This window comes from Lithobates pipiens, unplaced genomic scaffold (genome assembly GCF_037356315.1).
Source record: "Lithobates pipiens isolate NorthernLeopardFrog02 unplaced genomic scaffold, aLitPip1_a1.2 Scaffold_18, whole genome shotgun sequence".
NCBI classification, from domain to species: Eukaryota; Metazoa; Chordata; class Amphibia; order Anura; family Ranidae; genus Lithobates; species Lithobates pipiens.
This window is the reverse complement of record NW_027507758.1, coordinates 46335974-46359622: the sequence shown is the minus strand read 5'-3', so window position 1 is coordinate 46359622 and position 23649 is coordinate 46335974. Positions and strand designations below refer to the sequence as shown.

Here is a 23649-nt window from a genome sequence, read left to right as displayed (position 1 = left end):
AAGGCGACATGTCTGTGAAAGGCGACATGTTACTTCTGGGTTTGCGGGCTCCGGCATGCGCGTGGACGCCGCCGGTCACTGCACAGCGGCACGAACGAGCCGTTTCCTCAATGCACATGTGCCGATGATGTTGGCACATGCGGATACAGTGAATATCTCCTAAACTGTGCAATTTTAGGAGAAATTCACGGTACCTACAGGTAAGCCTTATTATAGGCCTACCTATAGGCAAAAGATGGGTATAAAGGGTTTACAACCAATTTAAGTGGTTGGGGGTAAGGCGTGTCAGGAAAAGGCTCATCATTGGAGGAGTTCTTAGCGCAGCTATAAAACTGACCATGCTGTGTCTCATGCCTAATGTGGTCAGTTTTTGATAGAACAGCAGAGGGACTGGCAGGAACAGGGATTTCACAAGAATAAAGCAATACAAAGAGAACAGGATACTTTCTCATACAAGCACATGGTACAGCAGGCACGTATCAGCAATATGAAATGTTGAGTGTACATATTCTTTAACAGTGGGCAGTGCAATCTTGAGTCACTCTATTGGAGAAGTCTCCAGTCTTGGAAGATGGAAGAGTAGGGGGTGCCTTGGTATCCTAGGCTATGTGGCTGTGTGTTTCCATTGAGGCACTCAGTGTAAGGAGACAATACCCTAGTCCCTGCATACAAGGGTGGCTCCATAGGATGCTACAAGAAAAAAGGAGCCACCTTTAAAACAGGAGATCTGGGGCAGTGATCATGGCACAAGCTTAAACCGGAACATAGGCAAGAATTAAAAGAAAGAAGCTGCATACTCAGTAATAGATTAAATCGGCTGCTGAAAATGCTTGCAATTTAAATGTTTCTGCAGCAAATTGATTTTGCTGGTTTGAGAATTGAAAGGTAAACTGCAGCACCTGCAGGTCAGATGGAAGAATTGCAACCCAACATTGGCACTGTAAATCCCTTTAATTTTCAAAAAAAATAAAAAATTATTTTGATTGATTTCTTCTAATAGCAATGCAAATCCCTTTCCCTCAGTTGTTAACAGTCCTCTGCAGGCTAAAAATCTAACTTCACATCCATATAGGGAATTCATTGATTGCATTGTTTTGTCACAGTGCCAGCAGGTGGCGCTGCCGAGAGGATCTGTTATTGCAGCTCCCGGTTTCCGGAATTCCTGGTCTCTTTATTAGGGGGCCGTGTATTTGAATTACTACCCAGCACAGTCATAAATTGGGTTTTTGCAACTTGGAAAAATAACCAAATGTTTAATGATTGACCTGCGAGTATGTAAAAAGTAAATGACGATACATTGTGTGTTTTGTGCTCCTTAAAAAAAAATAAAAAAAAAAAAAAAGCGATGAACTGTGGCGGAGGTGGTTTCTTCATTTGTGTATTGGCAGCCCTACCAACCTCAGAGACTGAAAACAAAATAAATAGGTTATATTTAGAGGTTCATGGAGCCATGTGATTGGAAAAGTGAAAGACGAGAAAGGTGACCTGTGCATCTCGGAAACGTTCCTGTTATAATGTCCTTTTCAGTTTTGTGATTCTACTTCTGCAATTTTGACCCCAGTAAAAGATGGCGATCCAAAAATTGTGGGGTGCTGACTTTTTTTTTTCTTTCTGACCTCTTCATGACTTTTGCCATTTTTTGCGATACGGCACTGCATTAATTTAACTGACAATTGTGCAGTCATGCGACGTTGTACCCAAATAAAAATTATGTATTTTTTCCCCACAAATAAAGCTTTCTGTTGGTGGTATTTGATTACCTCTTTTTGGTTTTTATTTTTTGCGCTATAAACAAAAAAAAGCTTTTTTTATTTTCTGCTATAAAACATATCCATTAACAGAAATGAAAATATCACATTTCTTCTTCAATTTAGGTCAATATATATTCTGCTACATATACACTAAGCGTATGTTGACTGGTTTGTGCAAAAATTATAGCGTCTACAAACTGAGATATTTTTACATTTTTTTTTACTAGTAATGGCGGCGATCAGCGACTTATAGTGCGGCAGACAAATTGGACACTAACACTTTTTGGGGACCAGTGACACTAATAGTGTGATCTGTACAGTCACTGTACTAATGACACTAACTAGAAAGGGATTAAACATCAGGCACAATCAAAGGGTTAATTGCGTGCCTAGCCAGTGTTTGTGTACTGTGTGGGAGGTGCATTTGCTAGGGGATGGCATGGATCCATGTTCCTGCTTTGCAGGTACACAGGATCAATACCTTCCCTACTGATAGAACGGCAATCTGAGTTGTTTACATAGACAGATTGCTGTTCTGCCTGTGTACTGTGCAGTCAGCGCGTGCCGGCGGACTCTGCCTGTACGGTACTTGACATTGGCTTCCTGATGTGTGTGGTCACAGCGGGAAGCGGGTCGCCGGCGGTACGCGTGCGAGCACCAGTCCCGGAAGTGTCAGATCACGCACTAGGTACATGATCGGGCACAGAGCTGCAGTACTAATATATTTATAATATATATATATATATCTCTATCTCTCTCTCTCTATATCTATATCTATATCTATATCTATATATATATATATATAATTGTGAGCCACCATCACCCAGCAACACACAAAGTCTGAATATAATGCCAAAACTTAAAAAATGGCAAATTAGCCAACCTTTGCCTTTGCAAAAATAAGATTTTTTTTTTTTATCTATATACACATATATTATATATATATATATATATATATATACACAGTATCTATATATATATCTCTCTCTCTCGATATATATCTATATCAGGAAGTGGTTAACGTAGAACTGAATGCAAAGATTTGCTATAGTAGAAGAGTGTTGTAACCCCAGTGAGTTTTTGCCAACTGTGTCTCATTGGGGACATTTCCCTTCACTTTCTGTCCCATAGACACAACAGGAGGTTGAAAAAAAAAATTTCCAAAGGGAGGAAATTCATGAAAGTCACCAGAACTAGTGTCCCCATTGCAAGATTTCCCCTCTATTCCTGTTCTGGTGACAACCCAAAATGTAAAATTTATCTTCACTTTCAGTGAAAATGGTCACCAGGTCATGTAGAGAAGGTGAAATCTCCTTAACGGGGGGGTGGGGGGGGGCACAGACAGCACTAAAGCCCTGACAGGTATTCTAATCCCCACCCACTCTATCCAAAACAAAAAAAAACCTGACAGGGGTGGTAACTTTTCACCACTCAAAAAAAGAAAGTTTAGCTTTAGATAGTTGAACTGGATTACATTTTGCTGTGCACCTTCTCGGAGTTGCACATTAACGTCACCTTAAAATGAATCGGTGAACTGCGTGGAGCAGGATTGCCTGCAGAACACCGGAAATCCCCGTTAATACAGACACTGCCATACATCATGGAAACAGCAGGGATGCCACAGATCTCATAGATTCCCCACTATTTCCACTGTTTTGACAAGTGCTTCAGATTGTTTCCTATTGTGTGTTTAATGACTTTTCCAATGCAAGATCAAGTGCAGGGCTACAGAATTTTGTTTTAAAGGGACATTAAACCTGATGAACAAGTTTTTGTGGAAAGTAATTTAGAGATCAGACCCAGTCCGCTTTTAAAGGGGTTGTAAAACCTCAAGATTTTTCAGCTTTAAAGAGGAAGTAAACTCTCCCACTCTGATGCTGCTTTTCATTTAGTCCATTATAATAAGTAATTATCAGACTATAGCCACTGTAATCCAACCCAAATCGCATATTACTTACTGTTTAAAGAAACTTTAAAAAACTTGTTTCCAGGGGTTAGGCAGCACCATCTTAAGTATTGTTTTCTGAGTCCACAGAGGAGTGTTTTTCCGCCCTTACATTGAGCACTTCCTGTATTATTAACCAAGCCTCCTTCTCAATCGAAAGTTTCTATGGCAACCCTACTTCCCTGTTCATAGCTGACTTGTTTTATTTCATAGTATTTACTTGTGCCGATGTCTAATCTTTCCCTTTGTCAGACTTATCAGCTTCAGCTGATAAGACTGCAGTAATGACCAAGTTTACACTGCATGTTATGTCACATGGTCACATGGTGTGTAGGAGGAAGCTCTGAATGATTCTGAAGTCTCCTGGGAGTTCAGTGTTGTGCGTAGGAAGTCCTGGTAACAGATGAGACATAGAGAGTGTGCCGTAAATCAGGGGGGATCTGGGCATGGTCAGTGACTTAATTCTAAAGAACAAAAAGGATTACAACAATACTAAGCAAGTAAGGAGATATCTACAAGCAGTGTTCATTAGGGTTTTTTTTATGCTGATTTACATGGGACAAAGTTGTTGGGGAGGGTTTACAACCACTTTAATGCATTCTGTGCATTAAGTTAAAAAAAACTTTTTTACTGCAGCTCACCCCCCCTCCCCCCCCCAGAACCTCCTTTTAATTACCTGAGCCCGATCTGATCCAGCGATGTGCACGAGAGCAGTGGCTCCAGCCACTGTGTCTCTCCTCATTAGACAGATTGATAGCAACAGGAGCCATTGGTTCCCACTGCTGTAAATCAAATCCAGTGACACAGGAGCTGGGGGCAGGGCTGAATCTATGGACGCAGCAGTGGGACTCAAGCCTGCACGGCTACCCCCATGGAAAGCGGCCTGGAGGGACCCCAGAAAAAGAGGATCGGAGCTGCTCTGTGAAAAACGATTGCACAGAGTAGGTAGCCGCGATGATGGCTCCCGCACGTCATCGCGGCTCGGGCCAGTCACAGCGGAACACAACGGAAGTCACTCCTTTTTTTTTTTTCTTTTTTTTTTTGCTGCTGTGATCTGACTTCCTATTAGAAGGTGGCTACGTTTGTTCTCCATGATCCTACTCTTTTTTTTCTGAGATGGACTGTGGGATGTGTAGTGTGCATAGAGCAGTGCACAAGACTGCAACTAACATGCACTGTTCGTTCCAAACCTAGTGAGGGGGAAAAGTAGGTTCGGGAGCTCCCAGAGAACATTACAAGGATACAGAGAAACACAATAAGAACCAATTTAATGAAAGATAGATTATATGGCCACAGTCAGGGGGTCCGCCCTGGGTGCCACACATTTTGGGGGTATGGTTTCAGACCACCGCTGATTATTCACTGGGGGTGTTGGCTCATGTGGCTGTCACCTGGCAGTTCCAGAGAGCAGAAGGTAGAACGGGAGAGAGAAACGGCAGCGCTAAATAGACAACGAGAGCTGCCGGAGTTAACTTTCCAAGCAGGTGATTGGTTGCCAGGGCCGTTTTTGCAGAGGAGGAGGAGGGGCCTGGCCGCCAATTATTCTGGGTTCCAGGCCACAGAGCGTGGAGGCACTACACGTGATGTCAGCACATTGATGTGGTGTGCCGCCTACCCGCCTGGGGGTTGGGTGCCAGATATAGGATCCGCCCCAGGTGCCAAATGCTCTAGGTATGCCCCTAAAGTGATAGCAAACTTTTATTTTTATTTTTTTTTTTTTTAGATAAAAACATGTTTTACTCACCTGCTCTGTGCAATGGTTTTGCATAGTATGGATATTAGAGCTTGTTTACACTTGCGGTTAGTGAGGGTGCCGGTTCTACTGCCCACCTCAAAATAACTTGGAGGCAAAAATTGTACCCCACTCTAGTGAATATAACCCATCTAAGTGAATGAGTTCATGTTAGTCAAATACGAGACTCGCAGTTGTGGCATGGTATCCCAATAAAAAAAAAAAACCTTGTGCCTGGATCGCTACTTGTTACATGGCAGCAAGGAGAGCAATTGTCAGGTCACCAGAGTCGAGATGACAGACTCACACCGTTGGAGTCAGGAGTGCACTGCTAAGGTAGTGGACCCTACGGCTGACTGCTGCAGATGGAACTCTAGGAGGTTCAGGAAGGCAGGTCCACTGGATCACATAAGCGGATCCCACTGAGAGCTAGAGCATAGATTCCACAGGGCACGGAGTCTAAGAGCCAGCAGGCATTTACCAGAGCCTCTAGTTTTGAGGATGGACTGCGCTTCAACCTACTCCAGGTCACGGTCCCCAGGGTATTCCAGCTCATGCTCACGGTAGGCTACAAGAGGATGGAGAGGAAGCAGCAGCCCAGGACAACAAGGGATAGTAAGGAGAAAGCCAAAGGTCAGGGCAACGCAAAAGGTCAGGGTCCAAAGCAGGCAGGGATAGTCAAGAACAAGCCAAGATCAGTAACAGACGTAGAGCACATGGCAAACAAGAAACCAAACACACAATATTGCTTGGCAAAGCAAGATTGGAGAACAGGGTGTTAAATGGTGGTTCCTGGTGAGGCTAGGGTGGAGCCACACTGAGGGAAGATTACGTAACCATGGAGGTGTGAGAGTGCAAGCCCTAAGGCTGATACACAGACCAAGTAAGAGACAGACGGGGCATGAAAGTATTACTGCAGGGTCATGACAGTAAGCCTAAAAAAGTTAACTCTCACAATCCCTTCTACCATCAAACACTTAAAAATCGACTTACTGAACCTCCTCAAGGTAGAGAAAATGGACTTTATGTTCGCCAACCATCAAAAATCCCTCAGATTCCAACATAAATGGGCCCCGATCATGGACAAAGTGCTCTCTCCCACAGACAGGCAGGCCCTAACGGATCTAACACACATTAAGCACCACCAGATGCCATAGTACCCCTCTAGTTTGTTCCAAGGCCACATTGGACCATCTCCATTGTCGGCTCCACCATTGGATCAACTATCCCCACCCAATAGCTCCCACCCCGTACTCTCCGGACACTCTTCTGGACAGCACAGCATTGAGAATCTTACCGACGCGTCATCATTTCGATCTTTACAGGCCCCGATTGACAGCTCTACTAGGTTTTCTTCTTTTTAGTTCTGTTTGCATGTTGGTAACATTCCTAAGTTACTTACCTGAGTTAAGTGATAGCCCATTGGTAGTTATATCAATCAGGGTTCACCCCCTCACCATCTGATCTGTTATCCCCCCACCGTGCGGTAATCGAAACCATTTATTGACTTGTTCGTTTGTCTACTGTATTGTTCTGAGAAGACGTAAAAATTTTTATTTAAAAAACCAAACCAAAAAAAACCCCCCTTGTTCAGTATTCTCATTATCGCTTTCTGAATGCCTGTCAACCACTCCTGTACCGTTCTCTGAAAAGTGATCTGTGGTGGATCGCTGCAAATGAAAATGAGCCCTTACTGCAGACATTTCTTTGCACGTACTGTAAATGTTATTGGCACTGTAGTGTACACTTGTCATTTCTCACCTGTGATGGTACTTTTACTGCTTGTCTTGGATTTTTGAACCAATAACGAATATGTTGTTTTTTTCTCTGTCATTCATAGATTGACCTGGAACCGGAAGGAAGAGTATATGTAGTAATAGATCTCTCTGGCTCCTCAGGGGAAGGTAAGCATTTCAGTCACTTGTTTATAGATATTTTATGAAAGGTTCTCTAACTTCAGTCCCTGCGGACCACATACAGGCTGGGATCTTGGAGCAGACCCAATCGTTTGTCATGAGGTCTTGTTCATTCCTGTTTAATGAATAATACAAACCGGGACAGGCCGCAGAGTTCCAGGACTATAAAACGATTCCATTGGATGCTTGTAGTGATCACAGCTGCAGATTCTCACGCATCAAACATATAAAAATACTTTTCTCTCTTGTAAGGTCTTCCCACCATCTGTAGATTGATGTCCTAACAGGTGACCATACATACATGCATATCTCCCAACTGTCCCTGATTTGGAGGGACTGTCCCTGATTTGGGGCAATGTCCCTCTGTCCCTCTTTCCTCCTCTTTTGTCCCTCATTTTGGTCTGATCTATATAGTTGTATATAAAATGCACTTTTTACCTTTCAAATAGTGTTTTCCCAGTGCTAAACCTTTCATCCAATTTCTAAATTGCTGCATCTGTAAATTTTAAAAGCCAATATAAAGGAATAGTAGTGGTGAAAAAAAGCCCTTGTAGATTTAATGAACCTTTTTATGGTTAATTCTCCTTTAACGGGGTGTGGCAGTGGGCGTGTCCTATGCCTACATACGTCTGCTAGTAGGTGTACCTCATTCCCATCTCAAAATGTTGGGAGGCATGCATACATGTGAACAGGGCTTTTCTTTTTTTTTTTCTTATTTCAAGGGAATGCAGTTCCGTCACCTCCAGCACTGACTGTATGTAATGGGAAGGGGTGCTGGGGTGTGCTGCAGAGTCTATTGATACTGGCTGCTGGTGGATCTATTCTAGCTAGAGAGGATCTATTTTTGCAAGGGGGGGGATCCATTGTTGCTGGTGGGGGGACCTACTGTTGTTGGGGGTAGGTCTTTTATTGCTGGAGGGGGGGTCAGTTGTTGGTGGGAGAGGTATATTGTTGGTGGGAGAGGTATATTGTTGGTGGGAGAGGTCTATTGTTGGTGGGAGAGGTCTATTGTTGGTGGGAGAGGTCTATTGTTGGTGGGAGAGGTCTATTGTTGGTGGGAGAGGTCTATTGTTGGTGGGAGAGGTCTACTGTTGGTGGGAGAGGTCTACTGTTGGTGGGAGAGGTCTACTGTTGGTGGCTGATGGAGAGTCTATTGACACTGGCTGTGAGGAGATCTGTTGTTGCTGCTGGGAGTCCATTGTTCTTGGGGGGGATTCGCTAGAGGCTCTATTGTTACTGGCTGCAGAGGATCTATTTTTACTGTTTTTCTTATTATCATGACCAAATTCCATACAAATTACTTGGCACCACAAAATAATATGTCGTTCTTTATTCTCTAAAAGGGACGGTACTGGGAGGTGGGTAGGGGGTGGAACCAAGGAATGTTACTCAGAGGTGGGTAGGGGGTGTAAAAAAAGGGGTGAATCGGAATGGAGGAGTTCCTGCACCTAATCTCTGAGAAATAAAGCTTGCATGTGAACCATAATTCTCCATTTTGCCATCTGTTGTGCTTTGGTCATTGCATGACAATGCACGACATGAGCAATAATATATTGTTGTTTATAGGGCTCATTCACATCTATACAACACTCTTCTAGGTGCAGTTGCTTCTTTTGACCCTATAAACTCCAAAATGCATAACAAAAAAAAAAACATGCAAACCACCTAAAAAAGTAGGCACCCAACTGTGTCTTTAGACCCATGTGTTGTGGTAACAAAAGGACAAACACGTTTGGAATAAGCTATCCAAATCGTTGCCAAAGTACCCTTGCTATAGCTCTATATGACGCATGTGCCTGTCAGGGCAGAAAGTGATGGGGAATCTCTCCAATTGGGACAAAGGAAAAAAGTAAATCATATCATTTTAGTAGTGCAAGGAAGATTTGAGTTGGGGATACACTAGTAGAAGTTTGAATGGAAATTTGTACAAAAATTCTTACGAAAATTTGTATTAACCACTTCAGCTCCAGATAATTCCAATTCACCCCCCATCACGACCAGGCCAGTTTTGCGATACGGCACTGCGTTAGTTTAACTGACAATTGCGCGGTCGTGCAAAGCTGTACCCAAATAAAATTTCTTTTTTTTTCCCCCTACAAATAGTTTTCTTTTGGTGGTATTTGATCACTTTTCATTTTTTGCACTATAAACAGAAAAAGACTGACAATTTTGAAAAAATAAAAATAAATAAATATATATATATATATATATATATATATATATATATATATATATATATATATATATATATATATATATATATATATATATATATATAATATATATACAGTGCCTTGCGAAAGTATTCGGCCCCCTTGAACTTTTCAACCTTTTACCACATTTCAGGCTTCAAACATAAAGATATAAAATTTTTATTTTTTGTGAAGAATCACCAACAAGTGGGACACAATTGTGAAGTGGCATGAAATCTATTGGATTTTTGAAACTTTTTTTTTAACTAATAAAAAAATGAAAAGTGGGGCGTGCAAAATTATTCGGCCCCCTTGCGTTAATACTTTGTAGAGCCACCTTTTGCTGCGATTACAGCTGCAAGTCGCTTGGGGTATGTCTCTATCAGTTTTGCACATCGAGAGACTGAAATTCTTGCCCATTCTTCCTTGGGAAACAGCTCGAGCTCAGTGAGGTTGGATGGAGAGTGTTTGTGAACAGCAGTTTTCAGCTCTTTCCACAAATTCTCAATTGGATTCAGGTCTGGACTATGACTTGGCCATTCTAACACCTGGATACGTTTATTTGTGAACCATTCCTTTGTAGATTTTGCTGTATGTTTGGGATCATTGTCTTGTTGGAAGATAAATCTCCGTCCCAGTTTCAGGTCTTTTGCAGACTCCCACAGGTTTTCATCCAGAATGGTCCTGTATTTGGCTGCATCCATCTTCCCCCTCAATTTTAACCATCTTCCCTGTCCCTGCTGAAGAAAAGCAGGCCCAAACCATGATGCTGCCACCACCATGTTTGACAGTGGGGATGGTGTGTTGAGGGTGATGAGCTGTGTTGCTTTTACGCCAAACATATCGTTTTGCATTGTGGGCAAAAAGTTGGATTTTGGTTTCATCTGACCAGAGCACCTTCTTCCACATGTTTGGTGTGTCTCCCAGGTGGCTTGTGGCAAACTTTAGACAAGACTTTGTATGGATATCTTTGAGAAATGGCTTTCTTCTTGCCACTCTTCCATAAGGCCGGGTTCACACTGCTGCGGGGGGAGATCCGGATGTGATTCGCACCGCACTGCAGTGCAAATCACATCCGATCTCCGTAGCGATGCGAGTTCAGCCATACAGATAGTATGGCTGAATTCGCATCGCTCCCGCAGCAAACTCGCACGGGACCCTTTTTTTGGTCCGCAACAGAATCGGATCGCATGGGTGTTCACACCATGCGATCAGATTCCTGTGCGAGTCGGCAGATCGCACTGCGATATGCGGACGGATCTGGGGGTGTCATTAACATATCATTGACACTCCCAGCCGTCCGCATAGGGCAGTGTGAACTGCCGGCGGGAGGTGTGCGATGCAGGAAAACGCCACGGATTCGCGGCGTTCCCGCATCGCTGTGGTGTGAACCCGGCCTAAAGGCCAGATTTGTGCAGTGTACAACTGATTGTTGTCCTATGGACAGACTCTCCCACCTCAGCTGTAGTTCTCTGCAGTTCATCCAGAGTGATCATGGGCCTCTTGGCTGCATCTCTGATCAGTCTTCTCCTTGTCTGAGCTGAAAGTTTAGAGGGACGGCCAGGTCTTGGTAGATTTGCAGTGGTCTGATACTCCTTCCATTTCAAAATGATTGCTTGCACAGTGCTCCTTGGGATGTTTAAAGCTTGGGAAATCTTTTTGTATCCAAATCCGGCTTTAAACTTCTCCACAACATTATTACGGACCTGCCTGGTGTGTTCCTTGGTTTTCATGATGCTCTCTGCGCTTTCAACAGAACCCTGAGACTATCACAGAGCAGGTGCATTTATACAGAGACTTGATTACACACAGGTGGATTCTATTTATCACCATCAGTCATTTAGGACAACATTGGATCATTTAGAGATCCTCGCTGAACTTCTGGAGTGAGTTTGCTGCACTGAAAGTAAAGGGGCCGAATAATTTTGCATGCACCACTTTTCAGTTTTTTATTTGCTAAAAAAGTTTAAATTATCCAATAGATTTCATTCCACTTCACAATTGTGTCCCACTTGTTGGTGATTCTTCAGAAAAAATTAAAATTTTATATCTTTATGTTTGAAGCCTGAAATGTGGCAAAAGGTTGAAAAGTTCAAAGGGGCCGAATACTTTCGCAAGGCACTGTGTGTGTGTGTGTGTGTGTGTGTATGTGTATATATGTATATATATATATATATATATATATGTATATATATATATATATATATATATATATATAATTTTTTTTTTTTCTGCTATAAAACCTATCCAGTAAAAAAAAAAAAAGTAAAAAATTTGAATTTCTTCATAAATATTTAGGTCAATATATATTCTACTACATATTTTTGGTAAAAAAAAATCCAATAAGTGTATATTGATTGGTTTGCATAGCATCTAAATACTATAGGATATTTTAATTTAAGTGTTTTTTTTTTGTAACTGGTAATGGCGGCGATCAGCGACTTATAGCAGGACTGAGACTTTGCAGCAGACAAATCGGACACAAAGTGACACTTTTGACATTTTTTTGGGGACCAGTGGCCCCAATACAGTGATCCATGCTAAAAAAAAAATCTGTACTGTACTGATGACACTAGCAGGGAAGGTGGTAACAGGCGATCAAAGGGTTAACTGTATTCCCTGGAAGTGCTTTTCAACTGTGTGGGGGGGGGGGGGGGGAGGGGTGCATTTAGCAGAAACACAGGATCTGGTGTGCTTAATAAAAACACTGGATCTCTGTCTTCCCATCTCAAAGAACAGTAATCTGCCTTGTTTACACAGGTAGATTGCCATTCTACTGATCTCCGGAATGATCGTCTGGTCCCGGCAGACATCGGCTCCCACTGTGTCCATTCACAGCAGGAGCGGGTCACCGGAGCCGCACGCCCCAGACCCGGAAGTGTCAGATCATGTACTAGGTACGTGATCTGACACACAGTTGCCGTCCTGCTGCAGTATATCTGCGTGGGGCGGTCACTAACTGGTTAAAATATTTAGTACATCCGGATTTTGTTCTAAACTAACTTAAAGCGGGGTTCCACCCTAAAGTGGAACTTCCGCTGATCGGATCCCTCCCCCCCTCCGGTGTCACAATTGACACCTTTCAGGGGGGAGGGGGGTGAAGATACCTGTCAAAGACAGGTATTTTCACCCACTTCCGGGCATAGACTCCCACGGGAGTCTACGCCATTTCCTGCCCTGCCGTGCTGTCTGCTGGGACACACACGGGTCCCAGTGACAGCGCGGAGATTTCCTATTGCGCGGCTTGCGCATGGGCAGTAGGGAACCGGGAAGTGAAGCCGATTCGCTTCACTTCCTGACTCCCTCACCTAGAATGGCGGCGGCAGCAGCCGAGGCCCGAGCGGTCGATCGGCCTCGGCTGCCGGCATCGCTGGAACCCGGGACAGGTGAGTGTCCATTTATTAAAAGTCAGCAGCTGTAGTATTTATAGCTGCTGGCTTTTAATATTTTTTTTGGGCGGAATCCCTCTTTAACATTTCATTGGCTTTTAACATGAGATTTTGAAATGAATGAACTTTACCAGACAAAAATCACATACACTGGAAGTGTGACAGACCCAACCAGGGTGGGGGCTTTTGGAGAGGGCTATGTGCAAGCCTCTTGCCCACTGATAATGGCCAATGGAGAGAGCAGATCATTCTACAATGATGGAGAATGCCGAGAGCGAGGCTTGGATTAGTTCTCTGAATAAGGACAATAACGCATCCCTTCTGGAGTGGATGGAAAGGTGTGATATTATTCCTGTACAGGTTAATGGCTAAGAGGAAATGTGGGGGCCCTCCTGCAGACTGGATTGGAGAGACTCCTTCACTGGGGGAATCCATAGTGGAGAAAGATCTGCAGGTTTTGGTAGATTATAAGCTCAATAATAACATGCAATGCCAAGCTGCGGTTTCCAAAGCGAGCAAAGTCCTTTCTTGTATTAAGAGAGGTATGGACTCCAGAGAGAGAGATATCATTTTGCCCCTGTACAAATCATTAGTAAGACCTCACCTGGAATACGCAGTTCATTTTTGGACACCAGCTCTCAAAAAGGATATCGGGGAACTGGAGAAAGTGCAGAGAAGGGCAACCAAACTGATAAGAGGCATGGAGGAGCTCAGCTATTAGGAAAGATTAGAGGAACTGAATTTATTCTCTCTTGAGAAGAGGAGAATAAGGGGGGATATGATCAACGTGTTCAAATATATAAGGGGTCTATATAGTGAACTTGGTGTTATTCTCTTTAGGGTCTACCCAGAGGACACGGGGGCACTCTTTACGTCTAGAGGAAAAGAGATTTCATCTTCAAATACGGAAAGGTTTCTTCACAGTAAGAGCTGTGAAAATGTGGAATAGACTTCCGCCAGAGGTGGTTCTGGCCAGCTCAGTAGATTGCTTTAAGAAAGGCCTGTATACTTTCCTGAATGTACATAATATAACTGGGTACTAACATTTATAGGTAAAGTTGATCCAGGGAAAATCCGATTGCCTCTTGGGGGATCAGGAAGGAATTTTTTCCCCGCTGTAGCAAATTGGAGCATGCTCTGCTGGGGTTTTTTTTTTTTGCCTTCCTCTGGATCAACAGTGGGTATAAAATGGGGTATATTGGATTGTACGATTTTTTTTTTTTTTTTGTTTTCAACCTGACTAACTATGTAACTATGTAACTTGGGACAGAGCTATTTATCAACAATATCCCTTAAGAAATCTATGAAGATAAATTAATTCCACCTTTTCAGACTGCTGACAGCTTCCAAACATACATACTTACGTTGACCCAAACTGGACCAATGCAGTCTCACAGACTGTTTTAAACTGTTGCAGGATAGTCTGAGGTGGGATGGGGGTTTGTTATGTTTTTATTGTTAAGTAGGTCTCTTCCATTGTCTGTCTGTATTCCCATTTTTAATTGAGTCGCCTATTGTTACGGTCTGCTGGCTAACTCTTGGAGGAACCTACATGTAGGGATTAGCCTTGTGTCAACCTTCGTTCTCAAACCATTGTGTGATGTTTTGGGTAAATGTTTGGTTTTGTTGTTCATGTGATAACTTCCCCTTCTTGTGAAGTGTATAAAAACCTGTATTTCTGTTCAATATACAGTCATTACTTTGGTTCTTATCCCAAAATCTTGCCTGTGCACAATGCTTGGGGTAAAAAAAGCTGGTATTAGCTCAGTCTGCTGGAATGGTTTGGAGGGCAGGAGGCACTGTTTGTGGTGGAAACACCTAAGCAGGGTGTCGATCGTTCCGTCACAGGTAGAAATTGGTACATTTTAGAAAAAGTTTTCATACTGATCCTTCCAATTTTCTCATCACTGCGGTCGAAAACAAATGTTTAGAGAAAAAACCCAATGTTATGGCGAAGAAAAATGGAATTCTACTTGTGAATGTCCAGTTTTAAAATATTTTGAGTGTTTTTGTTGCTGTCCGTTCCTTCTTGTACCAGTGGCACTCGCATGTCCCATTTCTTGCATAGGTGTCATAGGGACAGGAAGGGAGGGAATTTCTCCCCCAAATTTGAGGTCACAGACAGAAATATGGAGCCTAGTCTAATCAAAACTAAAGTATTGGGTTGGAGTAAGCTTTAAAACCTGGGTATGAATAAAAGAAAATACAAAGTTCTTGTTACAGTCATTCGTATATGGGAAACCACATGCCACAGTTGAGCCTCTGTCCATATGATTATACCAAAATGCCACATAATTATGTATTGTGTTTTTTTTTTTTTTTTTGTTTGTTTTCCTAATGAACGGCCATCCATGCATGACAGCCTTTAGTTGGAATATAATGTAAATTAAGGGATTAAATGAACTGAACATAGCACCTAACATTTATAAAAAAAATAAAAAAAATAAAAAATAAAAAACATATCCTGACCCTGGTTAGATCCATTAAAACATGGTAATCATTGACGTATCCCTATTGTGTGCAGCCCCTTGCGGTGCACCCAGGCCGTAAGGGAGAGTGTTCTTACTGTGCACTCACTGCAAATGTTGGCAATTTCTTTTGGGGTTCCGCACACAGTGGAAGAACTACTGCCATAGCAGCCCACTTGGCTGCTGTTTGGAATGGGGCTTAGGGGGGCCCGATCAGGACCAAAAGGGGTGAGCTGGCCATTAGGGTCCACGTCCTCCATTCTGCTACTTGCCTGGCTGCCACCAGTGCTTCTGTTCTGTTTGAGACCAAGTCCCTCCCTGTCATTGAATGCCAGGACTCAGCAGAGACACAGAGTTGTCTCCTCCAGACATCTGCCTTAAAGTTCCAGCTACAAAATAATTAGAGCCATCAGGCACCGTGGGAGGAGATGGGTTAAGCACAGAGCCTTGGAGGTAGTTAGTTTAACTATGCCACCAAGGTGTTCTCTGATTGGAGTAAGGGAAGATTGTTTTGTTACCTTCATGACTCTCCACCCCATCCAATGAGAGAACGTCTTGCATTAACTGAAAAAAATACAATGTGTTCTGTTAATGGCGCCAATTCCCAGCAAGTGGACCTCTGTCAGTGCTGGGCTCAGCAATTCCTGCTCTGAGCTGGCTACTCAGCTGTCAGCTAATTACCAGCTCCCATCTCTAGCCACAGGTACTTGGCTGTTGTTGTTTTCCTGCTCGTCAATCTGGCCTACTTAAGCCGTCCAGTCCAGAGGAGCTCTGCCTTCGCCTTGGTCAGCATCACAACAAACTTCTCCTGCGTTCCTGTTTAAAGACTGGCTTTGCTGACATCCCTTCTGGCTCTGGACCCTGCTTGCTGTTGCACTACTTTTATCCCTGACTTCTGGCTTGGCTGACTATCCGTTCTGGATAGTGAACTTTGGCTATGTTTTGACTACGTTTGTTCTTTTTACTTTTATCATTTAACAAGTGCTATTTTAATTGTACTTCTGTCTCGGACTGATTTCATGGTTTCTGACATCCTCTTGTGTTCACTACGCAACAGGACTGCCACTCGGCACTACCCTTGGAAGACATCAATGTAGTAGCGGTGCCAACAACAGTGATTTCCAGCTTCCAAACATACATACTTACGTTGACCCAAACTGGACCAATGTAACACTGCTATAAAATCCATATATAACCTTCAGCTTTAAGAGAAGTTCTTTGAAGCAGAAAACCTCTTTGAGCATCCGCATCAGAACTTGGAAGCTTAGTCAGATGTCACTGTTCCTTAGGCACAAATTATTCGGAGGGTTTTTTGTGTTGGCCGCGTTTTCCCAATTTCTGGCTTGGATGGGAATGGTGTACCACATAATTATAAAATGGATAGTTATGTAATGTGGTTGATTCACAGCTTCCATCTGTCGTGGAAGTGTTTGTGCCAGCTCGCCCGCTTCCCCTAAACTGGTGTGCTTTGCACCTCTCGCCCGGGCCATGATGTGAGTTTTACACCCGGATCTAACACTGTGACAAGTTGTTAACAAATAGTTAATGATAATCTCCGGCTGCGCGCACGGGCTCTGTGTTTATGGAGCTTTACTTCTCTGCCCGTTCTAACAGCTTTGTGTGATAGAGCCGGGAGGCTCGGGCTGTTTTTGTGTATTGCTGGCAGCGTTAAGCTTAGCTGTGGTTTTGTGGAGTGTGTGTTAGAAATGTTTAGGCTTAAAAAGGCTTTATTCTTGTTTTAAAGAGCCCCGGTCACCAGCCTAAAATATTTTAATTGAAAAACACATGCCTGCAATGTTTTTCCTTTGTATAAATGTAATTATTTTTTTCCACTTCCAGTGTGCCCTTGCTAGAACTTGCTAGAAAATGTGACTATTCATCGTTGCACGTCACAGCCTGTTGGGTTACTCGATTATACCCAAGGGGTACAGTCCTTTCCTTTTCTGGGAGTATCTAATTGATATCTATGCTGGCCCATCTCCACAGCTCCTCCCCTCACCTTTCTACATAACCTTTTATAGCATAATGTACGTATAATCCTAGAGGAAGGTTTTTGTTTAAATGAGTGGTCTGGCAATAGGGTATTTTTCTTGACCCGCTCAGACTTGCCCATTGTTGTGCATTTCATTAAAGAAGAATTCCAGGTATGGATACTTTTGTCATCATTTTCATCAGCGGCATGTTTCCAGTGATTAAAGCTAAATAAAACGTACTATTAAATAAAACTGATGAAAATCAATTCCAATTTTTGTCAACAAATGAAAACTGAACAATGATGTGATGGAGGGACGTCTGCCCACCTGAACTTTCGCTTTATACAACGGCTAAATCTCTGTCTGTAGTTTGTTCATACTTTAAAGATCACCAATCTCCCTGTGTGGCTTTCAATAAAGCAGCTGACAGACTCTTCTCCTCCTTTCCACTCTACAGCTTTCAGCTGCTTTATTGAAAGCCACACAGGGAGATTGGTGATTATAACGTCCCCCGCCACCACACCAATCGTTGCCGAGTGTCCCCTGTATCCTCCTCTGCCTTCCCTTTGTGTCTTCCTCTGTGCTCCTCCAGTCCACCCCCGTCATCATCAGGATGGAGAGCGGAGGAAGGAGCCGGTAAATCTGTCATTTACTGGCTCCTTCCTTTTCTGAATGCACAGTGTCAGTGATCACTGACTGTCAATTCATAACTGAGCATCGTAAACTCCTGTCCATTCATCTTCCTGACATCTCACCAAAACCCCCCAACAAGGTTGAATAAAAACTAAAGAACAAGAAACATTGTAATAAATATTTTAAAGTAAAATTGTAAAAATAAAATAAAAATAACAATGGCACTGACTGCTGTCCACTCCCCCCCCCCCCCCCCACACAAAAAAAAGCATTGTAAATTGATATATATATATATACATATATGTTTATGTATATATATATGTGTGTGTATATGTGTGTGTGTGTATATATATATATATATATATATATATATATATATATATATATATATATATATATATATATATATATATATATATATATAAAAACAGAGCAAGACCTGACAGACACTGTGGCAAGAAGGGATGCACCGATACCATTATGAGTACCAATACTTTTTTATAGTGTATGTGTGTGTGTGTGTGTATGTATATGTATGTGTGTGTATGTAATATATATATATATATATATATATATATATATATATATATATATATATAGGCATTCTTGTACACTATGTGCATTTTACTTGTATATTTTACATACTGTGTATTGATGAAAGAAAAGCCCAGAAAATGTAGATAAAGGACTGGTCATAAACATATTTACCTCTACTATATCTTGGGATGTAGGCAATTAGAATAGAATGATACCATGTTGGGAACCCTCCCCACTTAAGCCCCATACACACTATCAGATTATCTGCTGAGTTTTTCCTTCAGATTTACCAAAACCATATAATATGAGGACAAACCTTAGGAGTTTCAATGTGTATGCAATCAGGCAGGCCCTTCTACTTCATGGTTTTGGTAAATCTGAAGGAAAAACTCAGCAGATAATCTGATAGTGTGTATGGGGCTTTAGTCTCAGAATCATCGAACTTTACTACAATAAGCCACCCTGCTATGACAAATCGCTGTCTTGCTGGTAACTCAGTCTCTGTGAACACTGCCTCCTTTGGTTTAAATGATTATTGCACCATTTCCAGTCCCCACCCACATAGTGCCTTAGCGATTGATGCTAAAGCGCTGATGTGTGTTGTATTGTGATGGTGCGATGCATTGTTAACATTTTAATTTTTTCATTTTTTTTTATTCTTTTTTTTTTTTTTTTTTAACTTGTCACAAAGTTACACTTAAAGTGGTAGTATGGTCATTTTTTTTAACTTTTACCTACAGGAAAGCCTATAATAAGGCTTACCTGTAGGTAAAAAAAATATCTCCTAAACCTGTACGGTTTAGGAGATATTCCCCTCGGTATGCGCCGCTGACTGCAGCGGCGCATGCGCACAAGGGGGTTCTCTCCGTGAAAATCCGGCAGCGCTCGTGCGGCCGGACTGAAATCTCCCGCGCGCATGCGCGGGAGTGACGATATCGCGGCTCCGGCCACTCACAGCGCCGGAGCCGCGATACCCGGAAGAGACGCCGAGGGAGCATGTCGGCTCCCTCGGCGTGGATCGGGCCAGATGTCGGGGCCTCGTTCTAAGGTAAGTATTTCATAATGAGCTAGTATGCGGTGCATACTAGCTCATTATGCCTTTTGCTTTGCAGGTTTAAAAAAAAAAAAAAAAACATTGCGGGTTTACTACCGCTTTAATTCACCTCTAGGTACTACACTGCGTTTGTTATCACATGCATAAAGTTTTATTGCGTGAGGAAAACATGTAGAAAAACAAGTGTTTTTAATGTATTGCATTGAACCTGCGTCCACCTATCTGATGGTCATGGTAGAGCTCTATCGGCCTGTGTTTACATTGAGATAAGTGAAGGATAATACTATGGGGCTTATTTACAAAAGGCAAATCCGCTTTGCACTGAAAGTGCACTTGGACGTAAAGTCACTGTAGATCTGAGGGGGACATGCAAGGAAAATAAAAAACAGCATTTTAGCTTGCACATGATTGGATGATAAAATCAGCAGAGCTTCCCCTCATTTCAGATCTACCCCTTAGATTTAGAGCGACTGCACTTCCAAGTGCACTTTCAGCACAAAGTGGATCTGCCTTTCGTAAATAACCCCCTATAATCAGGACCTGTAAATGTAATGAGAAAATATAGTGTCCACTGGGGAGATATTATATACCGTATATATATATATATATATATATATATATATATGTATATGTATATATATATATATATATATATATATATATATATATATATATATATAATATATTTAGAGATATATATACTGTGTGTGTGTGTGTGTATGTATATATGTATGTGTATATATATATAGATAGATAGATAGATAAAAAAAATCTTCTTTTTGCAAAGGTTGGCTAATTTGCCATTTTATAAGTTTCGCCATTATATTCATATATATAGTCTTTGTGTGTTGCTGGGTGACGGCGGCTCACAATTAAGTACAAACTTGGGTGTTTTTTTTTTTTTTTTTTTTTTTCTGAAATTTATATTTATTATCCGCCTAATTATTTTCTAATTCTCCTAAATGACTCCATTCATATCACGGCTCTGCTGCAATCAGCGGCATGCCCTATCCATTTCTAGGTTTCTCATCTTTACAATTTGTGTTTAAGTCTATAACGAGTTAGGGTCGGGCTAGAAAAATAAAATAATGCCTCAAATAGAAGACCCCTTTCATACGGCGGCGGTTTTCAGGTGCTTTAGCGCTGGAAATAGCCTCTATGAAGCGCCTGAAAATTTTCCTCCCATTCATTCTATTGTGTCTTTTCACACTGGGGAGGTGCGATTGTGGGACGTTCTGAAAAGTCCTGCAAGCAGCATCTTTGGGGTGGGTTGGGATCGCTGTATTTAGCGCTCCCAAAACGACCTGTCTATTGGAATGAATGGGCAGAGCTTCCAAAGCGCCAGAAAAAAGTGTTTTGAAAGCTCTGTAAAACTGAAGGTTTTTAACCCTTTTTTTGGGAGGCGGGGTGTTAAAAGCACCCCACTAGCGGCCAAAAGCACTGCAAAAGCGCCGCTTAAACATCGCTAAAATGAGCAGCGCTTTAGCGCTAACGGCCGGCGCTTTCAGTGTGAAAGCAATCTTAATTTTGTATAGCCTTGTCTAACGCTGAAGAGTGATGGGATATGACTATTATTTCATGTGACCTTAAAACGTTCGTCAATAAATTATGTGCTGTTCAAACTCCGTACCCTCTGCCAGGAACCCCCAGCTCGCTGCCACTGTAAAAATACACAGCTTGTCTAACGGGAATAAAAGCTTTTATGCCACACATCAGTCCCGGGAACATTGTGTTCTAAATGGAGGCGTTCTAAGGATTATATATATATATATATATATATATATATATATATATATATATATGTGTGTGTATTATTCATTTATTTTATTTATTTATTACAGGTATTTTTTTTTATAGCACCATCAATTTACCCAGCACTTTCCATATACTGTTCATTCACACCCGTCCATGCCTCAAAGGAGCTTACACTCTAAATTTTCTTTGAAATTTTATTTTATTTGTTACTTAACATGTGCGATTTGTTTGGTTAGGAATCAAAATTTTCACGCTTATGAAAAAAACTGCATCAAAACCATAACACTGGTGCGTTATTGATGAGTTCAATATTTGTCAATATGTCAATATTTTGAGTGGCCACCATTATTTTCCAGGACTACCATAACCCTCTTGGTAAGGTAGTAGTTCACCAGAGCTTCACAGATTGCCACTGGAGTCCTCTTCCACTCCTCCATGATGACATCGCGGAGCTGGTGGATGTTAGAGACCTTGCGCTCCTCCACCTTCCATTTGAGGATGCCCCACAGAAGGTCAATAGGGTTTGGAGACATGCTTGGCCAGTCCATCACCTTTACCCTCAGCTTCTTTAGCAAGGCAGTGGCCGTCTTGGAGGTGTGTTTGGGGCCGTTATCATGTCATGTTGGAATACTGCCCTGCGGCCCAGTCTCTGAAGAGAGGGGATCATGCTCGGCTTCAGTATGTCTAAGTACATGGCATTCGTGGTTCCCTCAATGAACTGTAGCTCCCCAGTGTCGGAAGCACTCATGCAGCCCCAGACCATGACACCTCCACCACCATGCTTGACTGTAGGCAAGATACACTTGTCTTTGTACTCCTCACATGGTTGGTCTCATCAGATTACAGGACATGGTTCTAGTAATCCATGGACTTAGTCTGCTTGCCTTCAGAAAACTGTTTGCAGGCTTTCTTGTGCATCATCTTTAGAAGAGGCTTCCTTCTGGAACGACAGCCATGCAGACCAATTTGATGCAGTGTGCGGCGTATGGTCTGAGCACTGACAGGCTGGCCCCCCCACCCCTTCAACCTCTGCAGCAATGCTGGCGGCACTCATAGGTCCATTTCCCAAAGACAACGTCTGGATATGACGCTGAGCACCTGCACTCATCTTCTTTGTTCGACCATGGCGAGGCCTGTTCTGAGTCGAACCTGTCGTGTAAAACCGCTGTATGGTCTTGGCCACTTTGCTGCAGCTCAGTTTCAGGGTCTTGGCAATCTTCTTATAGCCAGGGCCATCTTTATGTAGAGCAACAATTCTTTTTTTTTTTTTTTTCACCTCCTCAGAGTTCTTTTTAGGTACCATGTTGAATTTCCAATGACTAGTATGAGAGCGTGAGAGCGATAACACCAAATTTAACACACCTGCTCCCCATTCACACCTGAGACCTTGTAACGAGTCACATGACACCGGAGAGGGAAAATGGCTAATTGGGCCCAATTTGGACATTTTCACTTAGGGGTGTACTCGCTTTTGTTGCCAGCGGTTTAAACATTTAATGGCTGTGTTGAGTTATTTAGAGGGGACAGCAAATGGACACTGTTATACAAGCTGTACACTCACTAATTTACATTGTAGCGAAGTGTCATTTCTTCAGTGTTGTCACATGAAAATATATAATAAAATATTTATAGAAATGTGAGGGGTGTACTCACTCTTGTGAGATGCTGTACATAGAATTTAAAGGGATACATTTTTATTTAGCTTTTCTTGCACTAAAGGTGCAGATAAAGGCAGAGAATAAATTAATATTCATTTAAATTCATGAAATTAATTAAAAAGTTGAACATAATACAATTATATATATTTTTATATAAACCTGTCATTTTCAGCCGCATGCTGAATTTTTGGTTTCGGCAATAAAAATTTGCATTCGATGCACCTCTAACTAGCGTGGATATAGCTAATCTTCTGAAATAACGAAAGAATAACAATTTCTGAAATACAAATTGATTCAAAACAACAAATATACAAAATGAATTATAAAAACAAATCAGTCTAACATCATAAATATGAAAAAACTAAAATATTAAAGAAAAACAAAATTTATTTCTGCACATCTATATTCTTTACAAATATTTTTTTTATAGCACTGTCAATTTAAGCAGCACTTTGCATATTATTCATTCACGTTAGCCCCACCCCAGAGGAGCTTACAATCTAAATTCTCTATCTCATATAAAAATACATATCTATACCAAGGCCAATTTAGAAAGGATTCAGTTAACTTTCCAGCAACTCATTGGGGTGTGGGATGAAGCAAGCTGCGCTTACCAGATTTTTAAAAGTAAATCCAGGTACACCCT

General features: G+C 41.9%; 1 protein-coding gene across 2 annotated transcripts in view; it reads left to right on the top strand.

Moving 5' to 3' along the window:
- The window catches only part of PRKCE (protein kinase C epsilon), a 569674-nt gene that overhangs the window by 213595 nt on the left and 332430 nt on the right, over positions 1-23649 (top strand). For both annotated transcript variants that reach the window (XM_077485651.1, XM_077485652.1), the window contains exon 2: positions 7269-7332. In XM_077485651.1, the coding sequence (XP_077341777.1) occupies positions 7269-7332 (64 nt within the window). The remainder of the gene's footprint in view (positions 1-7268; positions 7333-23649) is intronic.